The 16,661-nt window shown below is 32.4% G+C and overlaps 2 protein-coding genes across 2 annotated transcripts in view; one reads left to right on the top strand and one right to left on the bottom strand.

The window, feature by feature from the left end:
* Nucleotides 1–16,661, bottom strand: part of LOC100368394 (cilia- and flagella-associated protein 70-like) — a 71,294-nt gene that overhangs the window by 38,767 nt on the left and 15,866 nt on the right. The window lies entirely within an intron of this gene.
* LOC100368545 (D-aminoacyl-tRNA deacylase 1-like) overlaps nt 1–16,661 on the top strand; it is a 38,007-nt gene that overhangs the window by 12,451 nt on the left and 8,895 nt on the right. Inside the window, exon 6 of the mRNA XM_002741399.4 lies at nt 12,026–12,186. Coding sequence (XP_002741445.1) covers nt 12,026–12,186 — 161 coding nt within the window. The remainder of the gene's footprint in view (nt 1–12,025; nt 12,187–16,661) is intronic.

The following is a 16,661-nucleotide window of genomic DNA, read 5'->3' on the forward strand; positions in this document are numbered from 1 at the left end:
TTAGTTTTGATTAGTGATGCAAATAAAACCAGTTCAAGATATTGGACTTAATCTTTCATTACATTCTAGAAATGATTGCATTCTTCATTTTATCAGTAATGAACTACTTCCTGTGTCAATTTGAATTACTTCCTGTGGTAAATGGATATCCTGGGTTTGTTTAAAAGGCTATTCTCCTCTTAGAATTTCATAATAATAAAGTTTATCATCTGTGTAGGTTAATATTTGATTATAGATGACTCCAATTTTGTCTGTTCTCATTTTCACAATTTCAAACTTTTCACTGAAGCAAATATTGAAATTAAAAACAATCAGTTTGAAATGCATTTTCAAATTAAAAACAACATCTTGACTTTTTTTATAGAAGTGTTGAAATGATGATCTTTCATGCAATGCTGTTTTAAATCCTACTTCAGAACACAGTCTAGGAAGTATGAAATGTTCCATATTCAAAGTTCTCTCTGTTGTTATTGCAACAAATGGGAGGAAAATAGAGATACTGGAAAACGGCTAACTATTTTTCACGAAATGATTCACATTGGATTTTGATGAATGAAATTTGGTACATTGATGGTTTGGGATAACCACTCAGACCTGATGTGTTTTTTTCTAATTAGTTATCTAATTAAATTAGTCTTAACTATGCAAGTTTTAGTATATGTAAGTGCATTACACAGACAACATAAGTAATTCCAATATAATTTGACACATGTCTTTGTGAGGATAATCCACTGAGTAGAATAGTTTTAGGTCAAAATCTGCAAAGTAATTACTCAATTTGCATAGCATTGTTTCTCAAGGATGCTATGCTCTATAGTGTTTCAGTTTATTAAAAGCTATTTATCTTTCCACTGAATTTCGCGTATGTCATTCAAACATCTTTCTGCTCATCTAAAAACTTCAACAAGCAACATGATTCTGTTGCCAACCACCAGTAAACATTCAGTCAGAAAATGTACTTTTTATACTTGATGTGTGCATTTTTGATTAAATATACCCTTGCTACCTTAAGTGCATAGGATAGTGTATAGTAACTTTTGTATTCCTTTATTCTGTGATACTTATTACCGGTAAGTGTATTAATTCCGGAAATTGACAGGAATCCTCCCTCTTTTTATACAACAAGTGTTATATTTATTTTATTTGCTGAATGCTTCAGACAAAAATCCCATTAGTTTTTCCAAATTTATTCCCTCAATTATGAAACCAGTAGAATGTTTCCCATTGTAATTACTGAGGCCATACTGCTTTACTATTACAGGTTGTGTTGAATAAAGAATAATAATACGTTGCAGTAATATTATATTATATAGATCAATCTCTGTAATAATGACCCTGCGCTGATTAATATTCAGTACACATCTATCACTAGTAGCCAATGGCATATTATACACCAATTAGAGAGATTTGTGGCATATGTGAAAACGAAAAATGTCACTTCTTAATGGAGTTTTGCTAGAGTAGCTTGAATAGACCCGAGGCTTGTATTGTTTTTCATGTTACTTCTAATGTAGTAGTTATGTGAGTGCTCCATTGCTTAAGTTAGGCTGTCTGACCTTGGATGTCAGATATATGTTTTTATAAAATATTCACCAAAATCACTACAAAATGTTATTATAGTGCCATAAATGATTGAATAAGTATTTTCCAATGATTTAAAAAAATCATTTATTTTTACTTCATGGAAACCAGAGGGTTGACGAATTTCATATTTTGTGAAAAGTAAAGAAAACCAAAACAAAACAAAACTTACATGAACTTCATCCAGAAAAAAATCTATTTCAAAAATGTGTGAAAGAAAAACTAATTCTTCACCCAGAGTTTCTCATGGTGAACCCCTTTCTCAGTTAAACAATTCATTAAACTGACTTTCTTGTAGCCTTAATATCACACATACTGGGTGTACTTAACAATATTGAAAATAAATTATGATATTTTTAGCTCCGCTGTCGACTTTGTCGAGCGGAGCTTATCATATGAGTGATTGTCTGTAGTCGTCCGTCGTCATCGTCTCTGTCAATGTTTTACTTTTTCGACTTCTTCTTGAAAACTACAGGCCTGAATGCTTTGATACTTGGTGTATATGTACCTTGGATAGACCTCTCTTAGGTTTGTTCGTTTGATGTTGATATCTTCAATTCTCTAATTTTGGTGAATATTTTTGACATTTTTGGTAAAAAGTGATATTTTCGACTTCTTGTTAAAAACCGCAAGTCTGATAGCATTTATATTACATATATAGGTACTACATATGGACCTCTCTCAGATTTGTCCATTTTGTAAGGATATCTTTAATTCTCTAATTTTGGTGAATATTATTGTAATTTTTGATAAAAAGTGATATTTTCAACTTGTTAAAAACCGCAAGTCCGATTGCATTTATATTACATTTATAGGTACTACATGTGGACCTCTCTCAGATTTGTTCATTTTGTAATGATATCTTTAATTCTCTAATTTTGGTGAATATTTTTGTAATTTTTCGTAAAAAGTGATATTTTTGAATTCTTGTTCCCATTGCCTTGATACTATGCATATTGTTCATTTTCTAATGATATCTTCTGTTCTTTAATTGAAATGTGCATTGCTAACAGCGGAGCTATCTCAGCTGAGAGGCTGCTTGTTATGTTGTGTGTAAGAACTGAATGCCTGAGTGCACATACATATGAGATAAGGCTGGAGCAATATGCAACCAATTTGACCTCCATTTGGAGTGCTGTTTTAACTGATTCATTTGTTTATGAGTGATGAAATGTTTGTACAGTGAACAGATTTGATAAAATCTATAATTCAAGTTATATGTGATGCAATCATATTTTTGTAAACAAATGTTAAAGGGGAACCGCTCAATCCCAGGGATTGCACCAAAGAATCATGGGACACTATTGTTTATGTTTACAAAGTTAATCTATCTTTTGTTATCCATTGTAATTTTAATCCAGAAAGTAAATTTGTTGTGAGATTAGGCTTAACTGGAAGTGCCCCTTAAAAAGTAGTTTATCTAGGTTTAAGCTGTGTTCTGAGATCATTTCTATAACTGTAATGAGATTCATTTAGGGACTTTTAAGTGAAATATTTAGTGACATAAATATGCAATATCATCTCTATATGTTTATACTCAGTAATTGGAGTTGCATATTCATTACGTATTTCTCATAATTTGCACAAATTCAGGCCATCATAATATTCCCAAATGAAGACCCTGAAAATATTTGCTCCTACATGTAGATGCACATCTCTAATAGAAACACACATAAAACAAATAATTGCATTTATTTATGTATTTTGACCATAGCAATACTGATGTCACATTACCTAAGGTAATGGTGATATACTTTTGTAAACTTAACTGGCTGAATAACTATGGACATATGCATCCCCAGTAATTATAGAATGTTTGTTTATTTTTAGGGTACAGGTAATACAAACCTTATTTTATTTGTGATCTTTGTTGTTTTAGGCTCTATTGAATGGTGTATATTTCAATCTGTGTACTACCAGTAGTTAATTCATTAAATGGCTACCATTATAATGGTGTCAAAATGAACTGATCATGAAAACCTCCCTGGTAATTGTCCTAGAAACATTGAAATATCCCTTGAAATCATTTTAGCAGTGTTTGTTTCGATTTTGGCACATTCAGTGCCAACAGTCATCATCCCTAGACACCAGTATTTTATCAGGGTTGAAGGATTGTAACAATTATATACAGTACCGGTATACACACTGTTTTTGTTGCTATGTTGAGAAGGAAAATCCGTGTACATATTAAGAGTTTGTTAATTTTTCTTGTCACAAATGAATTCAAATTATGGTTGAAAAAAAATAGAATCACAAACTATTAAAAGAAGTAAACATGTACACATTTGTATGCATAATATATCACATAATGTGATATGCTCAACCCCCCTTTTAATATATTAATCCATGACTTAAGTCATTAGGTGTCCTAATTCCAAGATGAGTATTCTCGTTAAAAAGTGAAACATTGAGGGTCATTAACAATTTCTGAGTTTTTTGTAAAGAAAAATATTTGCCATATTAAGTGGGTTGTTGCACACAGTGTGGTCAAGACACATGGGTTATTTGAACATATGGGACATGGAGAAACATACTCAACAGATATTTGACCTGACAATGCACAATCATGTTAAGTAAAGTCATATTTGCACCATATATTCATCTGTTCTGTTTATAATATGTTAAATGAATGTATTTTTAAACGATGAAGCTCCAATTCAATTAATTCACAGTAGCAATGTAGCCACCATATTGATTTTTCATCCTTCTTTACTTGAAGAGTTCGATACGTAAAAATGACGTATTTGCAGTCTTCATATGACAGAATGGAACTCTTGATGATACTCATGGGAAGAATGGCCTCTTAACCATGTCTTTTAACACAGTTGGATCTCATGTGATGATAATAGTGTAATTTTTGGGAGGATTCCAGAATTGGTGAAATAAGCTCAAATGAGGGTTGAATCAAAACAATAAATACTTGTGCTATTACCACATGATGTACATAAACACCACAATTTTCCTGTTGGCTTCCCCTCAAAATCTCAGATTCATGCAAGTCTTCTGTGTGTGTTTTTTTGCCAATGAGGTTAATAACACTACCAGTTCCTTGCAGACTCAAGTAATTTAATTGTCAGTAACTTGAGTATAAACGTGTGTGATTTTGTAATGCTTTATCACTGACATAATAAAGTTAATATATATAAAGGATACTGGTTTGATAGATATTATTACGACCAGTTACCTTGTGTTTGAAAGTTGCATGGTCACTAAATAATAGCCTTATTCAAGACCCTGAGAATTGAAATCATTGTACCAATATGTAAATGTGTCTCAATTTATTGAGGGTGGACTTCATTCTGGCCATTCATGTAACTTTACAGTATGTATCGTTATCGTTGTCATCATGACTGGTAACATTTTGAAATGTATCTATTCAAATACTGTGATGTTTTGAAATATATCCATTCAAATACTGTGAGTGGTAACGTTATGAAATATATCCATTCAAATACTGTGAGTGGTAACGTTATGAAATGTATTCATTCAAATACTGTGAGTGGTAGCGTTATGAAATGTATCCATTCAAATACTGTGAGTGGTAACGTTATGAAATGTATCCATTCAAATAATGTGAGTGGTAACGTTATGAAATGTATTCATTCTAATACAGTGAGTGGTAGTGTATGAAATGTATCCATTCAAATACTGTGAGTGGTAGTGTTATGAAATGTATCCATTCAAATACTGTGAGTGGTAACGTTATGAAATGTATCCATTCAAATAATGTGAGTGGTAACGTTATGAAATGTATTCATTCAAATACTGTGAGTGGTAGTGTATGAAATGTATCCATTCAAATACTGTGAGTGGTAGTGTTATGAAATGTATCCATTCAAATACTGTGAGTGGTAACGTTATGAAATGTATCCATTCAAATAATGTGAGTGGTAACGTTATGAAATGTATTCATTCAAATACTGTGAGTGGTAGTGTATGAAATGTATTCATTCAAATACTGTGAATGGTAATGTTATGAAATGTATCCATTCAAATACTGTGAGTGGTAGTGTATGAAATGTATCCATTCAAATACTGTGAGTGGTAACGTTATGAAGTGTATCCATTCAAATAATGTGAGTGGTAACGTTATGAAATGTATTCATTCAAATACTGTGAGTGGTAACATTATGAAATGTATCCATTCAAATACTGTGAGTGGTAACATTTCGAAATATATTCATTCAAATACTGCGAGTGGTAACGTTATGAAATGTATTCATTCAAACACTATGAGTGGTAGTGTATGAAATGTATCCATTCAAATACTGTGAGTGGTAACGTTATGAAATGTATCCATTCAAATAATGTGAGTGGTAACGTTATGAAATGTATCCATTCAAATACTGTGAGTGGTAACGTTATGAAATGTATCCATTCAAATAATGTGAGTGGTAACGTTATGAAATGTATCCATTCAAATACTGTGAGTGGTAACATTATGAAATGTATCCATTCAAATAATGTGAGTGGTAACGTTATGAAATGTATTCATTCAAATACTGTAAGTGGTAATGATTTTAAATTTATCCGTTCAAATACTGTGAGTGGTAATGTTTTGAAACAAATACATTCAAATACTGTAAGTGGTAATGTTTTGAAATATAGCCATTTGAATACTGTCAGTGGTAACTTCATTTGGTTTCCATAATCGGGAATTTTTGGGGTACTTCCTACAGAATGTCAAGTGACTTTTGCAAAATTTCAGTTTCACAAATTCCTTGAAATCTTGAAATCAATCAAATTTTTAGCAGAGAAAATTAAATGATTTATAGTGAACATGTATACAGGTAGTTAGATGTATATCTTTGTTGCAGTATAAATATAAGATATAAAATATTACCATGATGATTATGGTGATATCACTTTCCCTGGTCAACTCTAGTGTTGGTTTCCTAATTAAAAATGAAAAATGTTGTAGTGACGTTTTTTGGTCTAATTGGTATACTAGTAATTTTTTCTAATTGTGGTGTGAAACCTACATAAAGATGTGCTGTAACCTACTTTATTTTCTCAAAAGATGCATTTTTGTGAGCAATATAAATTAATCATCAAATCACTAAAATTCCTAGTAGCAAAAATTAAATAGATTACAGTATATCATGTGATTGTAATTCAAGAGTCGTCAGCATGATTACAACTCAAGTATTTCAGCATTTCACAAAAATATCTTCACACACGTAACAAATCACAATCCAGTGTTCAATCATCAAATTGTTAAAAATAATTTTCATTAAAATTAATTGTTCCATCATTTGTACATTGTAATAATTCTTCAATTGATTAAAATATACATTCAATATGAAGATATCATTTCCAGTTTGTTTGAGTAGCCATGTTGATATAGTGATACTCAATCATCCAGACAGTGTTATTCACAGTATTGCATGTATTAAGTCTCTGAACTCACGACTGAGAATTCCCTGCTGATTTGAATACCTACATGTTTATTCGCATACCTAAATTATTATGGGATCTTGTTTCAAAAGTTCCACTCTGGAAACATTACTATTATGACATTGCCCCTATAATCAGTACCATGTGTTTATTCAACCTGCTAGCCAAATAATACAAAAACAAACATGTTTTTACTTAGATTAGCCAAGCTACCATCTCTGTTTTCATAACTGTTATTTATATTACTCTAACATGCGAAAGACCTGGTAATTTTTCATCAACATCATACTTACTGAATAACATAATTTGCATAATTAGCCAAATTCCAGATTTTCAACTGATATCTTGATAAGCAAACATATGCTTTGGTGTTAATTGAATGATAACATTTACCACCATTCATAAGAAATGTATTCAAGTGGGTCTGTCCATTGACATGATCAAAAGCTGTTTTAAGATCAATAAAAGCAGCATATGTGGGTAGATTATTTGCAAATTTATTACACAAAAAAACAGATGTTAATGCAAAAAAGTGATCTTTGCAAGAGTCACTCATCCTGAATCCATTATTGTCCATTGTGAACTTTTACCTCAGTGACCTTACATATTAGTTACCTAATTTAAATAAAAGAACAGTACCACTGGTCAGATTTCACTAAAAAATTGTACAAAGATACCCTGGGTAAGAAGTGATTAGTTTAGGGTTGGAAACAACCCATATTAATTACGTAATTCATACATTTTTCTGATATATTTAAATTAAATTTGTTACACAGGTGCTCTGGAACAAATCATACCACAAATCCGAGATGTACAATCAAACGTATTCTGACTCTTTGTTTTAATACAAATACTATGAATTACAAATAGCAGACTTACATCTCAAGGCTTCGTAAATTTTGAATTAAATTTGAGTATTCCCTATTTTTACTTCATATGGACTCAGCACACATTGTAAAATAAAAGAAAGTAGATGAAGTGAAATATTAATTAAGAGCAGTATTAATCAAATACATTGAATGTACTAAACCCATATAAACCACTGACATGTTCCTTGAATGTACTAAACCCTAATAAACCACTGACACGTTCCTTGAATGTACTAAACCCAAAAGAACCACTGACATGTTCCTTGAATGTACTAAACCCATATAAACCACTGACACCTTTCTTGAAAGTACTAAATCCAAATAAACCAGACATGTTCCTTGAATGTACTAAACCCATATAAACCACTGACACGTTCCTTGAATGTACTAAACCCATATAAACCACTGACACGTTCCTTGAATGTACTAAACCCAAATAAACCAGACATGTTCCTTGAATGTACTAAACCCATATAAACCACTGACATGTTCCTTGAATGTACTAAACCCATATAAACCACTGACACGTTCCTTGAATGTACTAAACCCATATAAACCACTGACACCTTTCTTGAAAGTACTAAATCCAAATAAACCAGACATGTTCCTTGAATGTACTAAACCCATATAAACCACTGACATGTTCCTTGAATGTACTAAACCCATATAAACTACTGACACGTTCCTTGAATGTACTAAACCCATATAACTCACTGACACGTTCCTTGAATGTACTAAACCCATATAAACCACTGACATGTTCCTTGAATGTACTAAACCCATATAAACCACTGACACATTCCTTGAATGTACTAAACCCATATAAATCATTGACACGTTCCTTGAATGTACTACACCCATATAAACCATTGACACGTTCCTTGAATGTACTAAACCCATATAAACCACTGACACATTCCATGAATGTACTAAACCCATATAAACCACTGACACGTTCCTTGAATGTACTAAACCCATATTAACCACTGACACGTTTCTTGAATGTACTAAACCCATGTAAACCACTGACACGTTCCTTGAATGTACTAAACCCATATAAACCACTGACACGTTCCTTGAATGTACTAAACCCATTTAAACCACTGACACGTTCCTTGAATGTACTAAACCCATATAAACCACTGACACATTCCTTGAATGTACTAAACCCATATAAACCATTGACACGTTCCTTGAATGTACTAAACCCATATAAACCATTGACACGTTCCTTGAATGTACTAAACCCATATAAACCACTGACACGTTCCATGAATGTACTAAACCCATATAAACCACTGACACGTTCCTTGAATGTACTAAACCCATATAAACCACTGACACGTTCCTTGAATGTACTAAACCCATGTAAACCACTGGCACGTTCCTTGAATGTACTAAACCCATATAAACCACTGACACGTTCCTTGAATGTACTAAACCCATTTAAACCACTGACACGTTTCTTGAATGTACTAAACCCATATAAACCACTGACACATTCCTTGAATGTACTAAACCCATATAAACCATTGACACGTTCCTTGAATGTACTAAACCCATATAAACCATTGACACGTTCCTTGAATGTACTAAACCCATATAAACCACTGACACGTTCCATGAATGTACTAAACCCATATAAACCACTGACACGTTCCTTGAATGTACTAAACCCATATAAACCACTGACACGTTCCTTGAATGTACTAAACCCATGTAAACCACTGACACGTTCCTTGAATGTACTAAACCCATATAAACCACTGACACGTTCCTTGAATGTACTAAAACCATATAAACCACTGACACGTTCCTTGAATGTACTAAAACCATATAAACCACTGACACGTTCCTTGAATGTACTAAACCCAAATAAACCACTGACACGTTCCTTGAATGTACTAAACCCATATAAACCATTGACACGTTCCTTGAATGTACTAAACCCATATAAACCACTGACACGTTCCTTGAATGTACTAAACCCATATAAACCACTGACACGTTCCATGAATGTACTAAACCCATATAAACCACTGACACGTTCCTTGAATGTACTAAACCCATATAAACCACTGACACGTTCCTTGAATGTACTAAACCCATGTAAACCACTGACACGTTCCTTGAATGTACTAAACCCAAATAAACCAGACACGTTCCATGAATGTACTAAACCCATATAAACCACTGACACGTTCCATGAATGTACTAAACCCATATAAACCACTGACACGTTCCTTGAATGTACTAAACCCATATAAACCACTGACACGTTCCTTGAATGTACTAAACCCATATAAACCATTGACACGTTCCTTGAATGTACTAAACCCATATAAACCACTGACACGTTCCATGAATGTACTGAACCCATGTAAACCACTGACACGTTCCATGAATGTACTAAACCCATATAAACCACTGACACGTTCCTTGAATGTACTAAACCCATATAAACCACTGACACGTTCCTTCAATGTACTAAACCCATATAAACCATTGACACGTTTCTTGAATGTACTAAACCCATATAAACCATTGACACGTTCCTTGAATGTACTAAACCCATATAAACCACTGACACGTTCCATGAATGTACTAAACCCATATAAACCACTGACACGTTCCATGAATGTACTAAACCCATATAAACCACTGACACGTTCCTTGAATGTACTAAACCCATATAAACCACTGACACGTTCCTTGAATGTACTAAACCCATGTAAACCACTGACACATTCCTTGAATGTACTAAACCCATATAAACCACTGACACGTTCCTTGAATGTACTAAAACCATATAAACCAGACACGTTCCATGAATGTACTAAACCCATTTAAACCACTGACACGTTCCTTGAATGTACTAAACCCATTTAAACCAGACACGTTCCTTGAATGTACTAAACCCATATAAACCATTGACACGTTACTTGAATGTACTGAACCCATATAAACCACTGACACTTTCCTTGAATATACTATACCCATATAAACCACTGACACGTTCCTTGAATCTACTAAACCCATATAAACCATTGACTCGTTCCTTGAATGTACTAAACCCATATAAACCACTGACACGTTCCTTGAATGTACTAAATCCATATAACTCACTGACACGTTCCTTGAATGTACTAAACCCATATAAACCTCTGACACCTTTCTTGAATGTACTAAACCCATATAAACTTCATATACCCATATTCACATTCCTCAAGCATATTATGATGAAAGAGCACAAGTCAATTCAGGATATTTGCATTATAAATGTACAACAGATAGTATAATTTAAATTACTGTACAATTAATTTTTTGTCTAGTAATATCAGCAATTCATTCATTTTTGGGCATTATCGTTTTGAAGTATTGGATTATCTGAATTTGTTCCACTCACAGGGAATGTTTACTAAACCTTTAACTTTCAATGATTTACAGTCTGAATGTCTCATTGGTTTAGATTGTGAGTTCATTTTCGTAGATGTCATAGGACAATGCAGAGACCTGACTGGTATTAGGTTAATAATATTTGCATATTGATTATTTCCAGCTTTTCCATCAATGTCTCAAGTACTTATAATCTTATTTCAATGAATCTTGGTACATATATACTCTAAGACAATGCGATGATATTATTATTTATGGATTTATATACATCCATAATTATCTAATTTGCATAATAATTTACTTTTTAGCTTTCCAACAGTTTTTTTAGAATTCATCATCATATTATAAAGAAACTTAGTACATGTTTACCCTGTAACAATACACAGACCTAAATGTATGCATAATAATTGCTTAATTTGCATAATAATTTATTTGGTTCATTAGGGTAATCCACAGACATGATTAGTTTTATGTTGAAAAAACATACATATTGATTATCTAATTATTATTAGCCCATTTCTGATATCTCAAAAAATCAGATTGAAATTGAATTTGTCACAGAGGTGCTCTGGAATTAATTAGACTGAAATTTTGATAATGTGATTCACAAATAGCAGACAAATATTAGTTGCAAAGGTTCTGTGATTCATGCATATTCAAATACATATTATTGTATTTCAAATATTTTGAATATTACAAATATTTTAAAAATTATGGTTATGTTATGGTTAAATTTTTACAGATATAATTTTTGATAATGTATTGTGACTTGTGTTCTGCAGCCCAAAACTCCAGTAGCAGTAGTGAAACCTGAATCCAAGAAAAAAAATATCACAGCTGATCATGCAGTTAGTTTTGTTGATAAAGTCCGGTCAAGTTTCCATGGTAACCCTGAATTTTATGAACATTTTCTTGATATCATGAAAGACGTTAGAAATCAAAGGTAAGTGGCACATAGAGTTTCAATTCCTGTGAATATATAATGTTAAAATAACTAGTACCTGCTAGATCTACCCAATATTTGTGTATTCAGTGTGTGTTTTTGTCCATGCTGGTTTATTAGCATTGGCAGATTCTGTAAAGTTTGCAATACATATTGGATAAGCACCCATTTTTTATCTAATGTATGTTATTCAGTTTTCTTATAACATTTGTCATAACAAATGTTAATTTCTAAAATATTAAAAAATTATTCACATGGCTTTATTTTAGCAGATTAGTGATGTATGAATATTCACTTGGTTTTAAGTTCAACATTTTCTAATTTAGTAAATGTTTTATATTTATTTATTGGGTTTCAATTTTGCAGTCTTTGATGATACTTGCAAGCATCTTTATTTATTATCTTGATTTCTCAGAGAAAACTAGATTCATTTCATTCAAGCTTATGCATGTAAATATTGACGTGCATATGCACATACCCTTATAAATCATTGGTGTTCCAAATATGGCTGAATTATTGCCATTTTGTTTTTTCAACGATTTGAAACTTTTTTGTGTTTTTATTTCTGTTAAATTTTCTTACTTGGTAATAAGGTAATTATAGGTTCTACACAGCCTTAATTGGAATGCTAATGATTTACTCTGTGGATTGGTGATACCAGGGTATCCATGTCCATGCTGGCACTTGGATTAATACATGGATTATCCAGGGTTGAAGAGATCCCTCTTGTAAACATCAGATAGGTCAGAGTATGGTCATTGACCTGAACAAATGCAGTATCTTGGCACATGTCATGTGAAACAAACAAGGTTTATAAATTTATGTTGTGATGTATTTAATAAACATGTCATGAGTACCACCCAAAATGTTCTCTTAAGGTTTCATCTTGTTTTCATCTTCTGATTGGGACTAAATGGCTAAAAAAAAGACCCAATAAAGTATATATTTTTAGAATCACCAGGGTTGATCTGATTATCAACCTTCAAGGTTGATTAGAATAGGTTACAGCTGTGGTTCTGCTGCGTTTTGGTGCCAGAGAGGGTATGTCGGTATACAAGCCGGACCACAAATGCATTTGACACCTCAGTTTAAGCCGACAGATGAAGCCAAGAACCCTTTATGGACCCCAAACCACAGCTAAATAAGTTATAGTCTGAAAAGAAACTTGTGTAAAGCCTTACCATGGAAACATCACAGGTGTAAATAAAAAAAAAATAACTATCAGGATCAAGTTGAAATGATATTAAAAACACAAATTGAATATTGAATCAAAATGAGAATCTCATTAAAAACATTTAAAAACAGTTAAAGTTAATGCGATAGGCAGGAAACAACAGTGATTTTTCAGTAAATTCTGTTGGAAAATTTGCTTCAATGTGAAAAATACATATGTACTTATAGTTCAAAGGTCAACAAAATTGAAAATGGATTTTAAAAATGACAACAGATTTTCAAAATGAAAATAGATTTTAAAAACAAAAATGTATTATGAAAATGGATTTTAAAATGAAAATGAATTTAAACAATTGGCTTTAAAATAAAAATAATAATAATTTCAGAAATGCACGATTTCAAGAAGAAAATTTAAGTGACGACCGCGGCCACATATACCACACTGTCCATCCGTCCATTTGAAAATGTGATATGTTGTGCATGCTTTGTTGGCTTTTGTTAAAATTTGTTACATACATTATAAATGGATACATGTATATGATGATTCGTTTCGTGATCGGATCAAAGATGGCTGATTGGCAGCCATTTTTTTGGAGAAAATGTGGTATCTTATGCTTGCTTTGTCAGTTTTTGTTCAAATTTGGTACATACATTGTACATTTTAGATTACCTATCCATGACAATTTGTTTTACACTCAGATCAAAGATGGCCTTCTGGTGGTCATCTTGCTTATAGACCATACTGCTATATATCTCCAAGGCTTAGGGATCATTTTCATTCATATTTGGCACATGCATCATACATAGAAGAATACATGTTCATGTCAGTTTGTTCCATAATCAGATCAAAGATGGTCGACTGGCATCCATCTTGTTTTTTTTTGAAAATGTGGTATCTTGTGCAGGATTTGTCAGTTTTCAAATTTGATACAAACATCATACATGTTGAACTACATTTCCATGATGATTTGTTTTGTGTTCTGTACATGAGCCTGGACAAATGAAATTTAGTTTGAATACAAAAAATGCATGAATATATTTGGATTTTGGAAGAGACAATTAATACATCCGATTTCTAATGATACTAGACCAGCTAATTATTCACTTTAAATTACTATGCTTTTGGTCCATATTACTTTATATTTGGTATGAATAACACTTCTCTAATTCCAACGGGGACTAGGTCATTAATAATGACTTGTCTTATTTAGGAAACTTGGTGGTCCTGATAGCGTTATTTCCCCAACTCCAATTTATTTTAAACGCCCAGTGACAGGCACGGGTGAATAGTTTTTACTTCACAATAATTTTTGCTTGTAAAACAAAAGGCATGAACATGGTCAGATTCTCAGAGCTAAAAAGCGTGACTGTTTATTTTTCTTGCCTAAATTCTTTTGGCCAAATCATAATTCACACAAGGTGGGATCATTATTATATGTCACCTGTTTGACCCCAAAGACGCACTTAGGTTTATCCATTAGACTTTTGAATGATTTTTAAACAGTTTGAACATTTCGGAAAAACGACTTTTGAAAATGATTCGCCATACTAAAACATGCCAATGGTCTTGAAAATAGTATGAAACAAGTAAAAATTAATTTGAACAGCAAATGTTTTAACTGGCATAAAAATGCTGACCCAAACAAGTTGACACAGCCATTTCCAGTTCCGGGTGATTTTCAGAAAGTTCAAAAACTTTGAAATAACAACTTGAACACTGATTCACCAAACTAACAAATGTCAACTAGTTTTGAATATAGTATGATTTGAGTGAAAATTACAATAATTTGCGCAACAGATATTTAATTCATACTGCTGAAAAACTATTAATACAGTACATACATTAATTGTTGTTTACACAATTGCTAGTAGCCAGTAATGAGAAAATCACAGCATTCACGTTAGAGATCTTGGCACGTGCTGGGACTCATGACTGAGAAACATGTGTGTCAACAGTCAGAACCAAGTCAGGACAAGTCGAAAATCATGATCTCGATCCCGATAGATGTTTGGGACCGAAAATTGGCATGTGCCGAGATTTGCTGTTTTGAACGTTCAGTATGAGACGAAATCATGCCTTAAAATAACACATACTGATTCATAACTAGTGTAACATGAAGTGCAGCTAGATATGGTTGGATGTTGTAGTAATGAATGAAATGAATGCAAACTGTCGTCAGCGACACAAATTTATGTTCTGCTGCAATCGTTTTTGACTCCTGTGTGCGAAGCACACAATGAGAGTCTTTGCAGTTAGTGTGTGTGTGTGTGTGTGTGTGTGTGTGTGTGTGTGTGTGTGTGTGTGTGTCGGTCTGATATCTCAAGAACCATACAACGGTTTTTGATGAAACTTGGTGCATAGATGATATGGGCCAATGTGCAGATTTTATCAGGTTTTGGTAGAAATCCATGCATATTAATTACCTAATTTGCATGATAATTAGCTCATTTTTAGCTGTTCCATAACTGTTCCATTGATATCTAAAGAACCACTCATTGAATTTTGATGAAACTTGGTACATAGATCCTCTGAACTTATGCACAAATTTGATTAGTTTTTGGTAAAAATCCATGCATATTAATTACCTAATTTGCATGATACTTAGCTAAATTTTAGCTGTTCCATGACTGTTCCACTGATATCTAAAGAACCATTCATTGGATTTTGATGAAACTTGGTTCATAGATGCTCTAAACTAATGCCAGGTTTTGATTAGTTTTGAATGAAATTTGCATAATGATTAGTAAATTTTGTCCTTTTCTACTGATACATGTATCTCAACTACTAATCATCACATTTCAATGAAACCTGGTACCTGGATGTCGAAGGACACTGCACAGACCTGGTAGTTTTTAGAGTAATATCAGTACATATTAATTACCTAATTTTCAGCTTTTGATATTTCAAGTAGTAAGCATTACATTTCAATAAAACATGGTACATAGATACTCAAGGACTATGCAGAGATCAATTGTTTTGAAATAAATATTTATGCATATTAATCACCTAATTTGCATAATTAGTTATTTTTCGGGTTTTCAAGTATATCTCAAGTACTAATCATCACATTTCAATGACACTTTGTACATAGGTTCTCTAGAACTATGCAGAGACCTGATTAGTTTTGGGGTAAATAATTGTGCATATTAATGACCTAATTTGCATAATTATTTAATTTTCAGCTTTTTCACTGATATCTTGAGTACTAATCATCACCTTTAAATTAATCTAAACTATGCAGAGAGCCAATTAGTTGTTGGTATATATTTATGCATATTAATCACCTAATTATTCAATTTTC

The sequence above is a fragment of the Saccoglossus kowalevskii genome, chromosome 2, assembly GCF_978046115.1.
Source record: "Saccoglossus kowalevskii chromosome 2, keSacKowa6.1, whole genome shotgun sequence".
NCBI classification, from domain to species: Eukaryota; Metazoa; Hemichordata; class Enteropneusta; family Harrimaniidae; genus Saccoglossus; species Saccoglossus kowalevskii.